The 22993-nt window shown below is 35.1% G+C and overlaps 1 protein-coding gene across 6 annotated transcripts in view; it reads left to right on the top strand.

The window, feature by feature from the left end:
- SCN2A (sodium voltage-gated channel alpha subunit 2) overlaps window positions 1–22993 on the top strand; it is a 132972-nt gene that overhangs the window by 95536 nt on the left and 14443 nt on the right. For 4 of the 6 annotated variants that reach the window (XM_089329086.1, XM_008258692.3, XM_008258694.3 and 1 more), the window contains exons 17-22: window positions 919–1398; window positions 10206–10371; window positions 12832–12986; window positions 14263–14436; window positions 18517–18639; window positions 21939–22220. In XM_089329086.1, the coding sequence (XP_089185212.1) occupies window positions 919–1398; window positions 10206–10371; window positions 12832–12986; window positions 14263–14436; window positions 18517–18639; window positions 21939–22220 (1380 nt within the window). The remainder of the gene's footprint in view (window positions 1–918; window positions 1399–10205; window positions 10372–12831; window positions 12987–14262; window positions 14437–18516; window positions 18640–21938; window positions 22221–22993) is intronic. The other 2 variants (XM_002712241.4, XM_002712242.4) reach the window with 1 other exon arrangement.

The raw sequence follows: 22993 nt of genomic DNA, 5'->3' as shown, positions 1-22993 counted from the left end.
CCAGGATTCTTTTGTACTAGGGTAATGTTTATTTGCAGTTTTCCCCTTTCCTGTTAATATCCTTCTTTTGTTCTGTCTGCTTCAATAACCAGGAACTCAGGGACACTGTCTGTCAAGTCAGAATAAAGAATGCGTGACTCAGTCTTTGGCCCCTGGGAATGACTGATTTCTTAGGAAATTACCTCCTTCTGAATTTACACAATGAGTCCCTCCTCACTAATCTTTTCACTCATACCAGTAAGCTTATTTTTGAAAGCCCAATTTACAGACTAATTAGTGGTCTTATTCATGCAATGGTTCAACTCCACAATCTTTAATTATTTAAGTATTGATATCATTTCTATTACATAATTATTTCTTTATAGTATTTGCAACCATTGTGCAAATATTGCAGCTGTGATCTTTCTGATTCAAAAATTGGGGCTTTTGATGTAGCAATATATATTTTTTCTCTAATTTTGCATATTATCTGGATAAAAAAATGATTCAAATAAATAAAAATAAAAGTGTATTAATATATTATCATCTTTGGCTTTAGGGATAAATTGTGGTGAATTATCAGTATCCTAGGAATTACAGTTCACATGGACAAAATACTTAATACGTCAAAGAAATTGTTTTTCTTTTTCACTCTGCAGTTGTCAACATTTCACTTTGCAATTGAGACATAAAGACATTCCATACAATGATGGCTTTAGGGAATTTGAAATGACTAGAAAATAAGTAGCACAAATAATTTTATTTGATATTGATCAGGTATTTTTAATTTTGTTAATTTTTTTTTCAGAACACTTTCTCATGGAACTAGAAGACATATCTAGCATAAAATAAGGTGTAGGAGCAATTTGGGAAAATTGATAGTTAAAAGCAATTGGAACAACAGAAGGTTGTGATCACTTATTCCCTTCTGTCTTTTAGGTTCTGAACCTCTTCCTGGCCTTGCTCTTGAGTTCTTTCAGTTCTGACAATCTTGCTGCCACTGACGATGATAATGAAATGAACAATCTCCAGATTGCTGTGGGAAGGATGCAGAAAGGAATCGATTTTGTTAAGAGAAAAATACGTGAATTTATTCAGAAAGCCTTTGTTAGAAAGCAGAAGGCTCTAGATGAAATTAAACCCCTTGAAGATCTAAATAACAAAAAAGACAGCTGTATTTCCAACCATACCACCATAGAAATAGGCAAAGACCTCAACTATCTCAAAGATGGGAATGGAACTACCAGTGGTATAGGCAGTAGTGTTGAAAAGTATGTTGTGGATGAAAGTGATTACATGTCATTTATAAACAACCCCAGCCTCACTGTGACTGTCCCAATTGCTGTTGGAGAATCTGACTTTGAAAACTTAAATACTGAAGAGTTCAGCAGCGAGTCAGATATGGAAGAAAGCAAAGAGGTAGGAATTTTAAAGAGGGGGATATTTTGGTATTCTATACTTCTATTGCTTTAAAATCATTAATTAAGTTGCATGATTTCTTCTTGGAAAAAAATAGGAAATATGTGTTGGTACATTTTTTATGGCAAAATTGGTAATAAATAAATTAGTGAAAGATTAGGATATAATTGGACAAGTGATATACTATCTTATTTTTTCAAATATTCAACACTTTGAATCTTTGGTAATATTAATGTGCAGATTAATGTGAAATTTCCTAAGTGCTCTAAAATGATTTTAGATATGTGAAAATGCCTCAGTATGTGCACTTTTTCCTTATATCTCACCATACAGTGGTCTTTCTATGTGCTAGAAAAATGCTTGATGGGGGTACTTCTAATTCTCATATTGTCACATTCTTGGCTTTTATGAAATACTTAATAAAACATTGTCTTACTTAGTTTGCACAGGCATATTTACTCATAGAAAACCTGACTGGAATCTTGGCTTGATATTTGCATATAGTTTTCTATTTCCTGAAGCAATTTTTTTTAAGGAGGAGAAGATAATGATGAGGAATCATGCTATAAATATTTTTAAACTAACAAGCATGATATTTAAACAAAAAACTTTAGTGCATTGCAAAACTCAAAATTCTGGATTTGCCAATTCAGTGGACATTTATTTTCTATTTTTTAGTAATGTAAAGTATCCTTTGGCTTACAAGAAGAGTGTGAGCACCAGAGAATGTTTTTGGTTTGTTTTGTTTGTATTAACCTATAGGTTAGTAATTGCAGAGTTAAAATTATACAGAAGGCTGAATTTAAAATCTTAATGTTTGTTTTTTTACCTGTACAAAAATGAAGGTAGGATCCCAAATAATGTAATCTTGCATAATCAATCAAAAATAGAAAAAAAAAATGTTGTTTGGCAGGGAGGATGAAGGTTTCATCATTGTTCTCATTCTAAGATAGATGATATGGGGGGCATTTGAAGCACTGTAGTGCAAAATTTAAATAGCATAACATGATACTTAATCTGTAATCATGATAATTACAGATAAATTATAATTTTAAAGAAAATAATTTGAAGAAGAGAATTTTAAATATTTTGGACAGTATGCTTTCATTTATTTCACAAAATTACTTAAGAGTAAGCTGTAATCTTTTCTTTTTGTTATGAGGTAGGTAGTCTTGCTAGTGCAGTTATTAGGTAGAAGTAGATATTAAACACGGAATTCAAAAAAGTTTTAAACATAGGTACTAAATATTAAGAAATAGGTAACAAGGTAACAATAGATATTAGTTTAACACTAATTGATGACATTCAGGGACAAAGTAGTAGACCATATAGCCTGGAGCAAAGAATTACTGAATTTAGTTGAACTCAAATTATCACTAACTAGACTACTATGTTTTAAGATGGAATAATATCTGGCAATCTTGGTAAAAAAATTTTAAAAGAGTGAAGTTAGTTGGGTTATGGTGAAAGAGTGGGGTCTAATTTTCTCTATCACAGCTGATGTCAGCATTCAGAAAATAGAGTTGGCCCATGAGAATTTTAATGTGTCTTGCTGTCTCATATTTTGGCATTAAAACTAATAATGAATATTTCCCATATAGAATGTTTAGTTTTAGAGTGTCACATGAACTAAGAATTACAATGGTAAATTTTGAGGTATGAATTCTTGATATCCAGTCTTCAGAAACTTTAAAACCTCATGCTCTCCAAAAGGGCATGTATTTTGCCTACCCTTAGACCATTATGTTTGGCATAAAAGTTTTTTTAGTAATATAGGGTTTATAGTAATGAAATCCAAATTTTCTTCCTCATTTATCTTGGCATCATTAAGCTTTTTACTTTATTTTCAGTTTGAGTTCATTCTGAATGCACCAAAGTAACTTTTGTGAATTCAGTGTTTTGGAAGTGGAGGCAGAGAATGGATGGACAGAACTGTTTTATTGCTAGAATTATGGAGTTGTTTTACAACCTTCCTACCATCAATATATTACCTTAATGTTAAAGTAGTTGTTTGCAGAAATGCTTAATTTTATGGTGTTATAGCAAACTTTCTAGATATAAATTCAAAAACAAGGAAACGATTGTGTTCTCAGGCTAAAAGAAAATGTTTAGGTTTTAATCTTGCAGAATTTTACTTTGTATTTTTATACTAGAACAAAGGAGACTCAAAACAATTATTCAATAATTTCAAACACCCTCCCCTTGAAATATTTTTTCAGTGTCTGCCTTCTGTTAATTTTTGTCTGGATTTTTCTTTTTTTTTGAGTGGTGAGATGGGATTGTGCTAGAAGCTGTGTTGTGTTGCATATCACATTAATCAGGAGGAAATTGAAAGAGGCTTAGGGCTAGTCCTTTCTAAATGATTTTTACAATTAAAGGAAAATGAGATACTGAGCTTTGGAATATCCAAGTGTATGTCTTTTTATAGGGCATTCTAAGTGAAGGACTCAGAGATTTCCAGGTGTTTGAACTAAGCCTTCTCTTATGTCTGTCAAGTTGTGTGATTCCTTAGTAGCTTTCTGTAGATTGCCTAGAGTGTATCATTTAAGTTTCATACCATAATCATAATGCTATAACTCTTATTATGTTATTGTGACTACACTTAATAGAATTCTTTTTGTGATTTTAAATGACTGATTTTACTTTTAGAGTTTTTATTAATGTTGAAGCCATGCTTGAATAATTATTTTTCAAAGTAAAATTTAATAGTGCAATAATGGTGACCTTCACTGCTTACCATTCTTACTTCTCACAGGGGTAAAACCAAGCTGGAGCCATCAAGAACGCAGCTCTGGTGTTTTTTAACCAGGCAGAGGCTCGTGCCACCACTTTTACCCAGGTTACCCAAGCAAGTTGTGCTTATATCAATATAATCAGTTTCTAAATGACTTTTGACTGGCCTGCATGTTACTCAGCTATGTTCCTTGCCCATCCATTGGCAATAAAATAAAAACATGCACAGCTGCTATTATGCTGAGTCATAGAAAGCATGGTCAGGCAAGTTTGAAAACCTAAGTTTCTTTCTTTCTTTTTTTTTAATATTTAGTGGTTGATTTTCTTACATAGATTTCAATAGAAGTCATATTCAATGAAAAGAAAAAGTGCATGCCTTTATGAATTATTTAATTCCACATATTATTATAGAATTTTGAAAATGCTAAAGGCCTGAAGGAGAAACATTGGTACTCTTTTAAAAACTCTCACAGAAAAGTTTTCTCATTCCCAAAACTTTTTTTAATATAGCACAAATGTGTGTACTTATTGGTAATTTTGTGGTTCGTGCCATTTTATGATTTTCTGAAGAAAATTCCACCAATTAAAGCAATCCCTTATTCATGTGCAAACTTCTAAATGATGTTTTAATGTGATAGTAATGTAAATGAACTGAAATGTTTGTGTTTTGGCCGCTAGCAATGTGAGTATAATTTTTATCTGCTTCATTTTAGAGAAAATGGCATCGCTATGTCTAGCAATTGACCAAACACATTTTTTATTTAGAATATGGTTCCCTTGGAGATTCAGCTTATATTTATTCTAAAACTCCTAGGCTGAAAAAGGGGAAATAGTTGTCTTTTATGCACACACACAAAAAAAAAAAAAAAAGAGAAGAAGGAAAAAGACGTATAGGTGGTGTGCTAATTCTACAAGTAGATCTGGAGCCTGCCTTTTTCATCTAATTGACTCCTTTGTCCATTATGGGGTTTTACACTCAATTTCATCCAAACCTACTGGAATGCTTTCTCCTAAAGAATACTATTTAAATAGATCATGCCTTCACACGCCTTCAAGAGAATAGATTTGTGAGCTCTTGCTCTGTTTATGTTTTTCAAACAAAGAGCTCAGCCTTCTCCTATGATTTATAGCAATCAGTATAATACCGTTCTATGGACTCTAGTTACTGTTCCATTCATATACTGGTATTAAACTTACAGCTTTGTGCACAAATAACTTAATTAAATTGCTCAGGACAATTCAATCTTTTTTTTAAAGAAAATATTAAGTACACTGTCATTTAGATAAATCCCCCCTCTCTTCTTCTAATAAAACTGTAAAATAAATCATATATAAGCATTTTTGGCTCTTTGAAAGTAACAATCCTCATGCCATTCCTGGAGCTTTCTTTGATACTTTTTAACAAAATATTAAGTCACTGGCACCCGGATGCATGAAGCACAATGCTTTATATGTTGAAGGAATAGTCATCTTAAATGGAATTCAAAATAAGTCATTGCTCACTCTTAACCACAGATACACAAATATAAACAAAAGAGACAAAAAGGGACAAAAGAGAACTATGATTTCCAATTGTGTATTAACTTATCAAAAAAGTATGAAATTTTGGTTTCTTACCATTGTATCCTCTTTTCCAAGTTTCTTGGAAAGAGTGAAAGTTAGTTTTCTTTTTCTCTGAGCATATTATTTTCCAAGTTCATTTATAGAAAGATATTTGAGAAAACATGACAATCGCACATATCATCTACCAGTGTTTCCAGAGGATTTGACTGGAGTGAGATGAAATACAAACCGAACAGAAATCAGTTCTGCTTCATTTATTCTGAACTCTCATATTATTACAATTTCTAATTTCTAATTTCCTTGAGAATGTCTCTGGTTCTCTATCATGAAATGGCTGCTCTCCAAAAGAATATACTATATTCCAATACAAGGGGAGAAGGAGGGCCCAGGTACGGTTGGAAGGTTTGAGTAAGCAATGGTGGGATAGGTTCAGTAGCAGCCCTTCTAAGATTTTATCCTGGGGAATATGTGATGCTTGTGGTAAAGTTTTCCTGTGCGATAGTGATTAACGGGGGAGGGGACAGGTTCCAAATATCTTAAACATAAGAACAAAACGGGCCAGACACATGTGTCTACAAGTAATCTCCTGGTAATCTACTGAGGAGTGGGCCATCATGGCAGAGGGCTCCTTCTGCCATTCTGACAAAGATAGGTGAGATCTTTATGTGTTTAAAAAGTAATAGTGTATTAATTATACATGCTATTAAGATAATTTCCTTTTAATATAATTTAATAGGAATGATACTTAAAGTGATTTTGACATCTTTGTTGTTTAAAAAAAGGTAATACCAACAATTTCTTTCTAATCTTAATATGCCACTTTGGCCTTAAATCCACACAACTCAAGCAATACCATAGCATCCATTGTTCCCGTGCAAGATTTTTCATGTAAAATGACTGACACAGTCAAACAGGGAAGACTTGAGGTAATGTATGCTTGAAGTTATCTATTTTTCAAGTCCCAATTTTTTATTGTATCAGATTAGAATTTGTCTTTTTCCAAATTATGTACAACATTTACTAATTACATTTTATTTAAAATGGCTTAACATCACAATGAGAAACAAATGTGCCTAACAAAAAGTTAGCAGGACAGGATGTTTTCTCTCCATTTTTCTTTTGTGATTTTTTAACAAATATGTACTTTTGCATACCTACCTTTACTTTATGAAAGAAGTACTATTGATGTTTGATGGTAATTTATCAATAATGTGGAAAGTAAAAGTTTGAAGTATAATATTTAAAAATACAAATTGGCATATTTCATTTTGTTTACTTATTAGACTGTTAAGTAAAATATGATTCTTCCCTCCTTATCTCATTTAACTGAGATTATCTCACACTGAGAAGAATCTCAGCAGAACTAGTGTTCTGCAATGTAAAGAAATTTCCACCAAATTATTTAACTAATATTTTCAATACATTTGTTTCCAGATAAATATGTACAGGTAATGAAAGAGAACAGAAACATCCAAATGTTACAAAGAGAAAGGTAGAATTTATTACACTAGGTCTACTTCTAGCGGATTTATATTTTGGTCTCCTACTTATGTAGCATTTTGTAGTTCATAATGCCCATATTGGAGGATTCACAGGTTACTTTTCCTTAAAAAATTCCTCATTAAGTATGTAAGTTGTTAACAGTTCCATATAATGGCATACATTTGACCATTCTAATTGTTGAATTTATTTATGGCCTTATCAGGAGTGAAAGATTTTTATATCCTTGACTTGTTGCACTAGCTTGTTATGGTCTTTTTACTTTTTACTTCTAACTGTTTTAATGACATGTTTTATAATGTGATATTTGCCTCTCAGATGTTTTTTAAGAAAATCATTGAGTTGATGTTATCAAGAAAGATTTCCTAAATCAGAACTTCTTACCTAGTTCTTAGGACTATTATTTAAACTACACTTTTGTTCATGCACTAGTCCAATATGTATTTACATCCACATTAACACACATAAGAATCATGAGTATAGCTTGAATTAATACTGAAGTTCATGATTATGAAACATGTCAATGAATAATATCACATGCATTGTGCTACTTATCAAGTCCCAATTAATAAATTAATAAAACTTGAGTTAACTTGTGAATAACCAAAGAAACTCTCTAGAGACTTCTAGCAGATATGGGGTATAGAAGATCCAGAGTCCAACCACTGATTCACTATGATCTTTGATAAGAGGATTAAACCTGCATTTTTTTTCTCTAAATAGATGCTGGTTGGGCTGACAGTACAGCTTAGGTTCTTTGTATTTGTACATACCAGAAATTTAAAAGTATTCAAGTAATATGAGGGTACTTCAAAATGCTCATAGGACAATGGAATTAAAATATACACTTATTTTTGTGCAAAAAAGTTGAAATCCATGCATACTTTCTTCATAGTATTCATTTTATATAAAAACTTTGAAGAGCTTTTATATATATACAGATCCTATTCAGATGGGGAACATGCAGAAGGATGAGACTTACGCTCCTTAAAGAGGCTCCATTTACCACTGGAACTATAGATCCATGTACACAAAGTAGAAAGAGGGAGAAATTGTCAGAATGATTCCAAATAGTCTTTCTGACTTAAGAGTTAAAGTTCACTTCATTTCATAGACTGATCTGAATAATCTACGGCCTGATTTAGATATAGGATTTCTAATTCTAAGAATTTCTTACAAAATCCAGGACCTTCAAGGATTTGTGTTGACCTGAAATTAAGAGAGAATATATTGTTTGTATTCCCTTGCATGTGAAAGTATCAGATAGGAGGTGTTAGAAGTAGTTAGTTGTTGAGCAAAGAGTCCATGCACTAGTCACTATCAGATAATCATATGTAAATAAACTTTAATGCTTCTGTGTACCTGTGTTACATTTCAATAACCTACAGATGACAAGATCAATACTGACAAGTCTCTAATGTGTAACAGCTTCATGTGAATTAGATGGATTGAAATGAAAGAATATTTCAGTCATTTTGTCACTTACATGTATGTAATTGTCTGAGAAAGAGTCTTACCCAAAGACAAATGATAGGAAAGTGTAAAAAATTCTAAATATTGGAATATGTATAATAAATCTTCTCACTTTGATGCTTAACATTAGAGCAAAATATGTTAAAATTTTAATGACAAAGATAAGGTTTTTCTTTAGTATTATGACAAACATGATGAATAGAAAAAACATCAGCCACTTTCAAGAAAAATATAATATATAATATTTGAATTAATCCTTTGGGTAAATTACAAAATAATCCCCAAACTAAATTTAATAAAGTAGAAATATCTAAGGTTTATGTTTCTATCATTAGTATTACTAGGTTACATGAAACAAAAGCATTTTTCAATCTCATGTACACTGTACCTACTCATAAATGTTTCAACTATGCTAAGTAAATATTTTACATAGAGAAAATTATTTTCATAAAATAAAGAAACTATCTTCCAAGGGAAAAATTCATATGATCCATAGCCCAAATATGAATAGAATATTTCCAGTACTGGTTACAGCATCCATTTTATTCCAGTTTAACATACTTCAATGTGCATTTTTGCCATGTGCTTACCTCATTCCTGTTATAAACTAGCTCTTGTCAGCTCAACCATTTCCTAATGTTATGCACTACTGGTAATAACATTGTAACAGGTTCGAGAATGCTGTGGCCCAAACTACTCTGATTCCATGCGGCACTCACACCTGGCCCTACATCATTGCTGCACCATTTTAAGACCAAATTTAACCTTGGATACTTCCATTTATGCTGATCCCAAGAATGGCCTGAACTGGCTAACTTTATGGGATTTCAAGACTTAAGACTTCTTTATAATACATGTTTGTTTTGGCCTAAAGGAAAACAAAACAAAAAGAGATTCATTTCTGTCTTACTAACAGGACAGGTAAGAGTGCCAGAGTAACAAGTAGTTTCCAAATGCACAATAAATCGCAGGAGTGCATTGGCCAAAGAGAATGCAAAGTATCAGCTCTTGCTACATAGCTAACAATGTGCTGCTGTTTCTGGAATTAGAAAATTCTAGCATATATTTAATAACAACCAGTGGTATATGTTTTCATGTCAATGAAAAGTGGATAAATTTAGATTGTTGCTGTTTATGTGCATTTGAATAAATCTTTTCTGCATTTGACATGAAAATACACTTGTGCAGCTTTCGTTGGTTGGGTCACAATTTTAGAATAAAACAAACAATACTGTTTGCAAACTGAATCACAAAAGCAAGGTCACAGACCTCACCAGATCATATGTTTCTGGCAGCTTACATAAGTTGTTCTGCGGTATCTTATTTTAGAATCTCTACATGGGCTTAAATAAAAATTATTTCAGTTGTTAGCATCATATTGTAGAGGAAAACTATATACTATTGTACTGTATCTAATCTTGTGACCCCCCACCTCTACCAAAGCAGACTGGCATTATGTTTAAGTTATTCTTAAATTACAGAACAAGAAAATTCATACTGAAGACAGGGGGCACACCTTAATACATTTTTATATTTAGATTAAGGAAGATATTGAAACGCTTTCCTGTGGGATTGATTTTCAGAAGCTAAATGCAACTAGTTCCTCTGAAGGCAGCACAGTTGACATAGGAGCGCCCGCTGAGGGGGAACAACCTGAGGCTGAACCTGAAGAATCTCTTGAACCTGAAGCTTGTTTTACAGAAGGTAAGCAGTGCAAAGGTGCATACGCTCATTATTTTCCTCTTATCTAGCCATCTGTGTTTTCTACCAAGCTAACATCTATCTATGTGTATCGATGATCCGTGTATAATCTTCTGTACTTATCCACTGTTCATGACTTGCTAATTTTTGCTTTTTCTATAAAAAGCTAGGGAAAATTTTTTAAAAGGTAAGGCATCATTTATGTAAATAGGAATTATTTTTGTGTATCTTGTTCAACTCTGAGAAATGGGAGTAAGAGGCTGTTCGCTAGTCTTCCAGAATCTATGTAACAGGAAAGAAAGTCTAACATAGAAATCACTCTTAATGTTTAAGAAATGAAAATATTTATATAATAAAGTGTTTACTATTTTTCATATTATAAAAAATGCTAAGTGCACATTTAATTCTGTCCTTGAGTAGCAATTCCTTTTATCAGCCAAGGTCAGATAGTAAGCAATGAAAATGCCAGAAATATACTATGGGTTGCTTTATATGGTGCAAAATGTCACTGGAGTAATTGCAAAATGATTTTCTAAAGAAAGATAAGATTGTATTATTTGAGGTATGGATCAATTATCTATTGTGATAATAATGTCATGTATCAAACCATCTAAAACCCTTGGCTGTAAGCCATTTTTCTAGTCTTTACTCCTAATTCTTTCTGTCCAACTTGAGGACTTTTCAATCATTAATGTTTATATTGTATATATAATATATTGTATATATGGTATATGTACTATATATATGTATATATACAATATATATGTATATTGTCATTTATATTGTTTTGTTTCTCTATTCTTACCATTTTATGTCCTTAATGTGATTATTTAACAAATTAAGAAATTAAAATTTATATATTTATTTATTTAGATTTCATTTAGTAGGGAGAGAGGGATCTTCAATCCACTGATTCACTACTCAGATGTCTACAATAGCTAGGGCTGGGCCAGGCCAAAAATAGAAACCCAGTATCCAATCTGAGTTCCCCATGCAGGTGACAGGGATCCAAGCATTTTTTTTTTTTGACAGGCAGAGTTAGACAGTGAGAGAGAGAGACAGAGAGAAAGGTCTTCCTTCTGTTGGTTCACCCCCAAAATGGCCGCTACGGCCGGAGCTACACCGATCCAAAGCCAGGAGCCAGGTGCTTCCTCCTGGTCTCCCATGCGGGTGCAGGGACCCAAGGATTGGGCCAAGGGTTCCAAGCATTTTAACTATCACCTCCTGCCTCCCAGGCTGCACATTGGCAAGAAGCTGGAATTAGGAATGGAAATAGTACTTGAACATAGCCACCCTGATATGGGGTCGATGTCTTGAATGGAATCTTAATTGCTGTGCCAAATGTCTGCCTCCAGAATGTGCTTTTTCTACAACCTTCAATATCAGTCACCAAATACTCTCTTCTATAATGCTCAAAAATTAAACTTAACTAATGCATTTTTATAATACTTTGTGTGGTGATGATTTTTCTTTCATATTACTATAAAGTTTTTAGACAAATAATCTCTAATTAAAATGTACTTTCTTTTAGGACAAGGCCATATTTTGCACATTATAGACTTTATTTGTTATTTGTGCAGCACAATTCTTTGGGTATTCAGTAATATTTCTTGAAGAGTCTTTTATCTTGTAGTCCAAGAATTCCACAAAGGTGACCATTACACTGGCACTGCTAATGACCAGAATTTACAACTTAAATGTTCAAAATGGTAGTGGAATGGACTTTAGTAATCTTATTTACAGAAATATTATGAAACATGTCCTAAATTTATTTACCTGTAATAAGGTAGGAGATATTTATGTCATACCATTAATTGAACTAATCAGAATTCAAATATATATATATACATATATATGTGTATAAATATATATAATGTCCAAATGTAGTGGAATTACAGGATGAATGCAAGATGACAATATCAACTTTGGGTAGTTTTTTTTAATATTTATTTATTTGAAAGACAGAGTTACAGAGAGAGGTAGAGACCAAACACAGAGGTCTCCCACCCGCTGGTTCACTCCCCAAATGGCCACAACTGCTGGAACTGAGCTGATCCGAAGCCAGGAGCCAGGAACTTCTTCTGGGTCTCCCACATTGGTGCAGGGACCCAAGGACTTGGGCCATCTTCTACTGCTTTTCCAGGCCATAGCAGAGAGCTATATTGGAAGTGAAGCAGCTGGAACACAAACTGGCACCCATATGGGATGCTGGCATTGCAGGCCAGGGCTTTAACCTGCTGTGCCCCAGCCCCAGCCCTTGTTGGCTTTGATGATATAACAGAATCCATTATAATAGTTCTATAAACGTAAAATGAATATTTACTAAATCCATACAGATGATTTTTATTTCTATCAGAATGTGTCGTAAGGTAATAATGTAGCTGAATCTCCCACCAACATACATAGATACACACACAAAATGAGAGTAACTATTTTTTCTTCATTGATTCTCATGTATCATAGACTGTGTACGGAAGTTCAAGTGTTGTCAGATAAGCATAGAAGAAGGCAAAGGGAAACTCTGGTGGAACCTGAGAAAAACTTGCTACAAGATAGTGGAGCACAATTGGTTTGAAACCTTCATTGTCTTCATGATTCTGCTCAGCAGTGGGGCTCTGGTAGGTGATGCATGATCTGCTCTTTCATCTTCTACACTAAAACCTGTTTTGAAATAAGGTATTTGTGAGAATGAGAGACAATGAGCATGATACGTTTAGCATAGTGTGAGAGGCTCGGTAAATAGCAACTTTTATTACTGTCTGGAGTAGTTCTCAGATGCAATCAAATGAGGACAGCACGGTTTCTTGTAATATTTAAAGAAGGAACTTCCTGACTTTTAGTCACCAGAGACACTTCTTAAAGAATGTCCATATAGATATGATGTGGGATTATTGGTTAAATATCAAATGGCTTAACGTAAGCCCCTTGCTGCAAGAAATTCATTTGTCTTGTTCACACGGATTTGCCATTGCCAACCACACTGAATGGCAGGGTTAGCCTGCCATTATAATGCCAAGTGGAGAGGGGACTCTGCCGGCTCATAAGTCACTAATGCCCTTGCTATACTAGCTCTGGTTTTGAATTGTATCCGATGAAAGCCCACAAAAGCACACAAACATGACTGCACAGTGGCTGGCTCTTGAGGAGAGTCTTCTAGCTTCAGCTATAAATCCCCTAAGGCTTTGTATTGAGCCCAGGTCACAAGCCTGGATAGCACTGTTCTCTTAAAAAAAATGATTTCCATTGTACTTGATTCTGGCCACCAGTCCTACCAGCTGATTTTTCTTTTATGAGGATTCAGTTAAGTATAAATGGTCTTTTCAGGCCCAAAGGTCTAGAGGTTCCTGTCAATGTGTTCCTTACCTTTTCCCAAGAGTTCTGCACAGTGACAGCAGGGAGAGCTTGCAGACTTAGACCCGCACATGCAGAGAGACAAAGAGAGAGAGAAGAGAGAGAGAGAGAGAGAGAGAGAGAGAGAGAGAGAGAGTAAAGTGAGAAATGAGAATCCTTTCCATCTTCTCAAGCTGGGAGCCTCCTGACTTTATATTTGAGTACTGGGAAGAGGCACATTCTAGTGACTGCACTAGACAAAGCACTGACTCTCAGATGACTTTCCACCTCCTGCTTTAGGGAAAACTAGCTGGCAGGCTCTCAGAATTTTCTCATTCTTTTGGGGTATGTTGATAGCAAAATATAGAAACATTTAGAATTCCTTGGTTGGCAGAAATACCCAGGCAGTAGTTGATAGTGTGTAGATCACTATCAAGCAACACGCAGTCATGGGAAACATTAAGCTATCCAGACTGAGTCACCTGATCATCATTTTCTTTACTAAGAAGACATTCTAGAGACTGTTCATGACAATAAAATTCAATAGCATTTTTTCATTTACAGGCCTTTGAAGATATATACATTGAGCAGCGAAAAACCATTAAGACCATGTTAGAATATGCTGACAAAGTTTTCACTTATATATTCATCCTAGAAATGCTTCTAAAGTGGGTTGCATATGGTTTTCAAATGTATTTTACCAATGCCTGGTGCTGGTTAGACTTCCTGATTGTTGATGTGAGTACTGTGCACTTTCTTATTTCATCTATTGGCATGTGCTAGTGTTAGCAATAGTTCCTGGCATATAGTAGTCACTCAATAAATACTGCATCACCTAACATAAATGATATTTTCAATTTTCCCAGTGAGAGGATACTCCAAAACATTTTTGCTTATTTAAATACATCTAGTTTCAGAGAGACAAAATAGTGAAATGCTATCTTATTATTATAAGAGACAGCTTTAAAACTTCATAGAAAATGCATATTATGAAAGAACTATGCATTTATTTCAAATATTGGGGACTAATTAGGTTTAATTATATTTGTATATATATGCACACACATATATGTGTATATATGTATATATATGTATATATATGTGTATATATATATATATTAGGTTTAATTATATTTGCCAGAAACTTGTTGAAATACCCAAATACTTACATATGTAGCGTCAAAGTTAAATTTGAAATCGCAAGTCATGCAAGATAATATATGAATTTAGAAATTTTGCTGTTTTCATTCTCATGTTTCACAAAGTAACTCTATTTAAATTCTTCCCAGGCATCTTTGGCAGTGGTATCTTTCTCATTACAAAAGCCTGTTGAGAAGGGTTTGTCACACAGCTGGATTATTAATTATAAGGAAACTGAAAGTCCAAAACCGCGAGAGACACCATTTGATCTTTCTGCTGATAGAAATAGACTTGCCATTAGCCAATTATTTAAAGGTTTTATTAAATTTCATTAATACTGAAATAAAGATAGAGTATTACAACATAAGAGAGTTTTTAAATAATTGAATATCAATGAAACTATTAAATATAACACATAATGATTTATACATAAAATGTTAAAAGCTTTCTGGTGATAAAATATGAAAATATTTAAACTCATACATAAAAGTTTGGACATTCATTACAAACAATAGAAAAGTCACAAACCTTTTATTTGTATAAGTGATTATACATTATAATATAAGTACTCATTCTTTCCTCTGCACTCTATATGTGGTTATGATAGGTCGGCAAATATATAATATAAATCATCTGACATCTATGTAAAGATAGAAACAATAAGTCAACATTACTTGACTATAAAAAGGTTTCTAAGAGCAATATAGTTGTCTTGCAGCCAGAATTCACATTATCTAATGTGCATTGGTGTTTACCTTTTTTGGTTTAAGAAAATTATTGTAACATAATAAACTGATCAATACTTTGCTTTAATTCCAATATGTTTATTGTTTATCTGTTATGGAAGCTATAAATATGAGTAAGTGATTTTTCTAGTCCTGTGGGAGCTTTGTTGGCTAGTGAGAACAGATATGTATACTATGACAAGTTGACACCTGTAATAAGAGTGTCATTTGCTTCCCTTGAGAATGGTTTCCTGCGGGAAGTGAAGTGTGAGCTGGAGTTTGAAGGATGAGAATGTTAGTAGGTACTGATTAGGGAAGGACTCCGAAGGATTAAAACACTGATGCATGACATGCAGGGCTGATTCAAAGCAGAAGTTATTGAGGATAAGCACAGAGTGCCAGGAAGTGAAGGAAAAGGTTTGCAATTGGGTGATAAGGTAAGAAAGGTAAGTAGGAGAACAGTTGGAAGAAACTGAGATGCTGTCTAAAGAAATTTACAGTTTAGTAGTGAGGAAGCCATTGAAGAATTACCTGCAGGGAAGTCTCAAGACCAGCTTGCTACTTTAAAGAAAGATTTTGGGGGGAGTGTGAATGATGGAATATAAATGGGGTTATTAGAGACCAAAAGACCAATTATATGATTGCTGTAGTGTCCCAGGAAAAGCCTACATGTCACTCCTTTGCACACTTAGCTACACAGGGCACATAAAATTGGATATTTTACCATCCGTTTTAACAAGGTGGTAAGTACTTCCCCTATTCAGAATGTCTTCATATGTCTAACTTTCTATCTTCCATCCTTTAACTTATGCCTGTCTCTTTTTGGTTCTTCTTCAGAGAAGGTAAAGTACTACAGGTCCTTAGATGTTATATACAGAAAATCTTTACAATTCTGGATAATTCAGTAGCTTCCAAAATCTTAGGTTTTAGGGAAATTACATTAACCATTGGAGATAAAATTTATAGCTTAATATTTTTTCTAAATTTATAAATAGCCACAAACTTTCATGTTGCATATATGAAATAAGTTTAAATAAGTCAAATTTTTAAAATACATTTCTATATACTTACATTCCATAAAATAAATTAAATACGTATTAAAGCTGTACTCTTAAAAGGCATAGTAAACATTATTTCCTTAGAATATATAGTTTTAATGAGTTTTCTGTATTTATTCCAAAAGAAATCAGGCATTTCTGTGTCATTTACGATAGTTATTCTTTTCCTTTTTATCTGAGACTTTACAATTTTTTGTTAACTATATTAGTCATCAGCATGAATAACTCAACAAAACATTCATCTTGCAATTTATAATTATAATAAAATCTTAACTTTTCACTTTTGAATTCACTAATTTTATTTGACTTACCGAATGATTTTGTGCCCTTCACATTGAAATTTGCAAAAAGACAAAGTTGCTGTTTAGAGACCTGGGCTTGTCTGAATGTGTTTATGTTCATTTACACAGTGATTTGTATAGTTTACTGGTGTAACAAGTTTTAATTTCCCTTTCAGGTCTGTGAAATAATATGACAAGTGACAGTTTTATAGATCTGTAGATGAAGATCACAGTTGTTCTTTTCTTTCTACTGTATTTTTTTTTTTTGGTTGAAATTTCTGTCAGGGCCAGTGTTACAACATACTTGGTAAAGCTGCCACCTGTACCACCAGCATCCCCTATGGGTGTCAGTTTGAGTCTGCTTGCTCTACTTCCAATCCAGCTCCCTGGGAAAAGCAGCGAAAGATGGCCCAAGTGCTTGGGCCCCTGCATGCACATGGGAGACCTGTTGAAGCTCCTGGCTTCAGCCTGGTCTAGGCCTGGCTGTTACAGCCATCTGCAGGGGGGATGGTGGGGTGAGGTTGGGGGAGTGAAACAGAGGATGAAAGATGTCTTTATCTCTCTCTATATGTCTCTCCCTCTCTCTCTGTAACACTGACTTTCAAATAAATAAATCTTTTAAAAATATATTTTCTGTGAAGAATCTTGAAAAAAGAACAAGCATAGCTCCTTTTATTTTAATATTTATTATTTTGAAAGGCAGAATTACAGAGGGAGATGGAGTGACAGAGAGAGAGAGAGAGACCTTCCATTCACTGGTTCACTCCTCAACAGCCTGGACTGGGCCAGGTGGAAGCCAACAGCCTGAACTCCATCCAGGTCTCCCATGTGGATGGTAGGGACTGCAGTACCTGGGTTATCTTCTGCATTGGTACAGAGCGGGATCAAAGTGGAGCAGCGGGGCTTGAACCAACTCCCATAAGGGGTGCCAGCATTGCGGGTGCTAGCTTAATCTGTTGCTGTGCTACAATTCCTGTGTCCAACTTCTTTTCTTAAGTGTGGTTCACAGGCCTGCAATGTTAGCCTCTCCTGGGAACCTGTAGAAAGGCAAACACTCAGCTGCAAATCCCAAACCTGCTAAATGAGGTTTTGCTAGTTGTCAGTGTTTTTTTTTTATTTTTTTATTTTTTATTTTTTGGACAGGCAGAGTTAGACAGTGAGAGAGATAGAGAGAGACGGACAGAGAGAAAGGTCTTCCTTTTCCGTTGGTTCACCCCCCAAGTAGCCGCTAAGGCCAGCATGTTGCAGCTGGCGCGCTGCACCAATCCGAAGCCAGGTACCAGGTGCTTCCTCCTGGTCTCCCATGGGGTGCAGGGTCCAAGCACCTGGGCCATCCTCCACTGCACTCCCTGGCCACAGCAGAGAGCTGGCCCGGAAGAGGAGCAACTGGGACAGAATCTGGTGCCCTGACCGGGACTAGGACCTGGGGTGCCAGCGCCACAGGTGGAGGATTAGCATAGTGAGCCACAGTGCTGGCCAGTTGTCAGTGTTTTTAATAAGCATCCTGGGTGATTTTGAAAGTTTGAGAACCATTGGTGTATTGCACAAAGCAAGGTTGAAATGTGTAAACATTTTTGTTTGTAAATAAGAAAATTGTCTGCTTTTTCTGTATAGGTCTCATTGGTTAGCTTAACGGCAAATGCATTGGGTTACTCAGAACTTGGTGCCATCAAATCTCTCAGAACACTAAGAGCCCTGAGACCATTGAGAGCCTTATCCCGCTTTGAAGGAATGAGGGTAAGACAAAATGCTTTAGAATTCCTGTGAACTGTGAACGAGAACAGACTGACATTTTTTTACCTTGAAAATGTCATTTGCAACAAAATGGAGGAATCTGGAAAACATGCTGAGTGAAATAAGCCAGTCCCAAAGGGACAAATATCATATGTTCTCCTTGATCAGTAACAACTAACCGAGCACCTAAAAGGAAACCAGTTGAACTGAAATGGACACTATGAGAAACAGTGACTTGATCAGCCCTTGTCCTGAATGTCGAGGAACAACTTACTACTTTATTCCTTTTAGTAATTTTTTGCTCTACTTAATACCATTGGTTGAACCCTTTAATTAACACACAATTATTCTTAGGTGTTTAAATTTAACTGAAAAGTGATCCCTGTTAAATATAAGAGTGGGAGTAAGAGAGGGAGGAGATGTACAGTTCGGCACATGCTCAATCGGACTTGCCCCTAATGGTAGAGTTAGAAACATGCCAGGGGATTCCAACTCAATCCCATCAAGGTGACATGTACCAATGCCATCTCATTAGTCAAAGTGATCACTTTCAGTTCATAATTGATCATAATGATAGGATTAAGTGTCAAAGAAATCACATAAACAAGACTAGTGTCTACTAATACTAACTGATAGAATTAAAAAGGAGAGAACAGTCCAACATGGGAAGTGGGATACACAGCAGATGTCCTAAACAGCACTCTGGCCTCAGAATCAGCCCTCAAGGCATTCAGATCTGGCTAAAAAGCCCATGAGAGTATTTCAGGCATGGAAAGCCAAGGCACTGTGGAAAAAAAAAAAAAAAAAAAACTAAATGAAAGATCTCTGTGAGTGAGATCCCAGTGGAAAGAACGGGCCATCAAAGAAGGAGGTACCTTTCTCTGGAGGAGGAGAGAACTTCTGCTTTGACTATGGCCTTGTCTAAATAAGATCAGAGCTGGCAAACTCAAGAGGCTTCCATAGCCTTGGCAGCTCATGACAAGAGCCTCAGAGGATTGTTGATGTCATAAATAAGAGTGTCAATTGTTAAATCAACAGCAGGAGTCACTGTGCACTTACTCCCCATGTAGGATCTCTGTTCTTAATGTTCTGTACTATTTGAATTAACAGTGTAACTAGTACTCAAACAGTACTTTATACATTGTGTTTCTGTGCGGGTGCAAACTGTTGAAATCATTACTTAGTCTATACTAAGTTGATCTTCTGTATATAAAGATAATTGAAAATGAATCTTGATGTGAATGGGATGGGAGAGGTAGTGGGACATGAGATGGTTGCAGGTGGGAGTGAGGTTATGGGGATAAAAGCCACTATAATCCAAAAGTTGTACTTTGGAAATTTATATTTATTAAATAAATGTTTAAAAATGGTAATTTCATGGATAATCTGCATTTTCTACATTTATACTGATGAGAAATCAAGTAAGCAAATATTGATCAGATATCCATACTACTTGCCACCATTGGAGACACTCATACAATGTGATACCTGAGTCTTTGTTTCTAGTTGACTGGATTTTTGCTTCGTGGGAAATCATTAACATTTTTTTGCAACTACTGATTTGAATCATGATTAGTTATGCCCATTCCATTTATGTAAGTAAAGGAAATCCTATTCACTGAAATTTAAAAATACCGAATCGTTACTCATCATTCTTCAATGTTCCACATGATGTACTTTAAGCTATTTGTAGTCTGAACGTGGTCTTTTAGTTTTTAAACACAGCCTGAGATGGCTAAAAAGTAGGTCAGCTGTGTAAAGTGAATATTCATTTAGAAAGGTGCTACCGTGGAACTAGCTGACTTGTCATCCCCTGGGGCATACAACCTGAGACTGCAGACCACATGCCTTCATCCCTATTAACAATGATGCTCTGTCTCAGTGGTTTTAACTGTTTAAATACAATTTTTGGAAAATGATGCTTTCTGTGATATTTGAAAATGATTTCTTAGACTTCATCTTATTGTTGCAAACACACCTAGAAACAAATGGTATGCGTGTGGCTGTGTTCGTGTATGTGTGTGTGGTTACATAAAAAGAAATTGCTGTTCTTTTTACCAACTTGAAATAACTATTTTTGTAGTAAGTTTAATAAACAAAGGGTATTAAAATTTCAGTACTAACACAATTTTCTTATTTTCTATATAGAATTTGGCTTCAGGTGTTTTCCTTTACTCTCAAATTTTAGATTGCAAATTATGGAGTTGGCATGATTTTTTTCAATTACTTTTTTAAGATTTATTTTATCTTTTTTAGCCGGCGCCGTGGCTCAATAGGCTAATCCTCCACCTTGCGGCGCCGGCACACCGGGTTCTAGTCCCGGTTGGGGCGCCGGATTCTGTCCCGGTTGCCCCTCTTCCAGGCCAGCTCTCTGCTATGGCCAGGGAGTGCAGTGGAGGATGGCCCAGGTGCTTGGGCCCTGCACCCCATGGGAGACCAGGAAAAGCACCTGGATCCTGGCTCCTGCCATCGGATCAGCGCGGTGCGCCGGCTGCAGCGGCGGCCATTGGAGGGTGAACCAACGGCAAAGGAAGACCTTTCTCTCTCTGTGTCTCTCTCACTGTCCACTCTGCCTGTCAAAAAAAAAAAAAAAAAAAAAAAAAAAAAAAAAAAAAGATTTATTTTATCTTTTTGAAAGGCAGAGATAGATAGAGAGAGCCAGAGAGAGAGAGAGAGAGAGAGAGAGAGAGGGAGAGAGATCTTCCATCCACTGGTTCAGCTCCCAAATGGTCTTAATGACTGGGGCTAGGCCAGGCTGAAGCTAGGAACTTGGAGCTTCATCTGAGTCTCCCACATTGGTGGCAGGGACCCAAGTGCTTGGGCCCTTTTCTGCTGCTTTTCCAGGCCCATTTGCAGGGGACTGGATCAGAAATGGAACAGCTGAGACTCAAACAAGCAGCCATCTGGCATGCCGGCATTGTAAGTTGTGATTTAACACTGGCACTGGCTTGATTTTGTGTTTTTAAGAAAATTGTGAGATTCACATGATGACCTTGCTTCTTTACTCAGATCTCACTATTTGCACTTACTCTTCGCATTCACAATAGTACTCTTTCAGAAAAATTTATTACATGTGTACCTTTATGTCTTGAATAAACATTTTATCATATAAGATTTATCATATGCTCTTAAGAATTATAATTTTAAAATTCTTAGAGCTACCAGAGCCTAGTCCTATTCAACAGTTTAGAGAACAGATATACTTTCTAACATTTGACCAGTTCTTTTTATAATGTTTTAAAATAAGTGAAAAAAAATGTGGTGTTAGCCTCTCCCTTATTTTTCTTCTCATTTTGCACCAGGTGGTTGTGAATGCTCTTTTAGGAGCCATCCCATCCATCATGAATGTACTATTGGTCTGCTTGATCTTTTGGCTAATATTCAGTATCATGGGAGTGAATCTCTTTGCTGGCAAGTTTTACCATTGCATTAACTTCACCACGGGCGAGATGTTTGATGTCAGTGTAGTCAACAACTACAGCGAATGTAAAGCCCTCATAGAGAGCAATCAAACTGCCAGGTGGAAAAACGTGAAAGTGAACTTTGATAATGTGGGACTTGGATATCTTTCTCTGCTTCAAGTAGTAAGTAATCACTTTAGTAATCTCTGTGATACATAATTATAATGAGTCTAAAATTCTTCTCCAAAACAAGGAGATATTGCCTGACACATGTTAGAATGAATATTATCCAAAAAATGAAAGGCAAGCATTTGTGGGGATGTGGAGAACAGGGAACCCTTGCAAACTTGCTCGTTGAAGAGTAAATTAATACAACCATTGTTAAAAACAGTGTGGATGTTCCTCAAAAAGTTAATGATAAGAGTACCTATAATGCACTTTTGGGCATATATCCAAGGGAAATGAAACTGCTGCCTTCAAAACAGATATCTAAACTGCATGTTTATTACAGCACCATAACAATAGTCAAAATACAGAATCAGCATAAGTGTTCAGCAATGGATGGGTGAATAACAAAAAGGTGGTATGTATACACAGTTGAATTATATTCAGCCTTAATAAAGAAAAAACCACATCCTATGTGACAACATGAATGAACCTGGAGGTCATTGTGTTAAATAAAATAATCCAGGCACAAAAAGAAAAATACCATGTGATCTCATTTATATATAAATCTAAAAAAGTCCAGCTCATAGAAATAGAGGGTAGAATAGAATTTCCAGGGGCTGAAGATAGGGAGAAGGAGAGTTGTTCATCAAGAGATACAAAGTTCCAATTAGATAGGAGAAAACACTCCAGAAATCTATTGTATAGCATAGTGATTATACTTAATAATGTTTTGTATACGTGAAAATCATGAAAAGAGTAGAGTTTAAGTGTTCTCATCACAAAAAATG

The sequence above is a fragment of the Oryctolagus cuniculus genome, chromosome 3 (assembly GCF_051225735.1).
Source record: "Oryctolagus cuniculus isolate XC-2025 breed Fujian yellow rabbit chromosome 3, ASM5122573v1, whole genome shotgun sequence".
NCBI classification, from domain to species: Eukaryota; Metazoa; Chordata; class Mammalia; order Lagomorpha; family Leporidae; genus Oryctolagus; species Oryctolagus cuniculus.
Note: the sequence above shows the minus strand (reverse complement) of the source record. Positions and strands in the feature narration are given on the sequence as shown.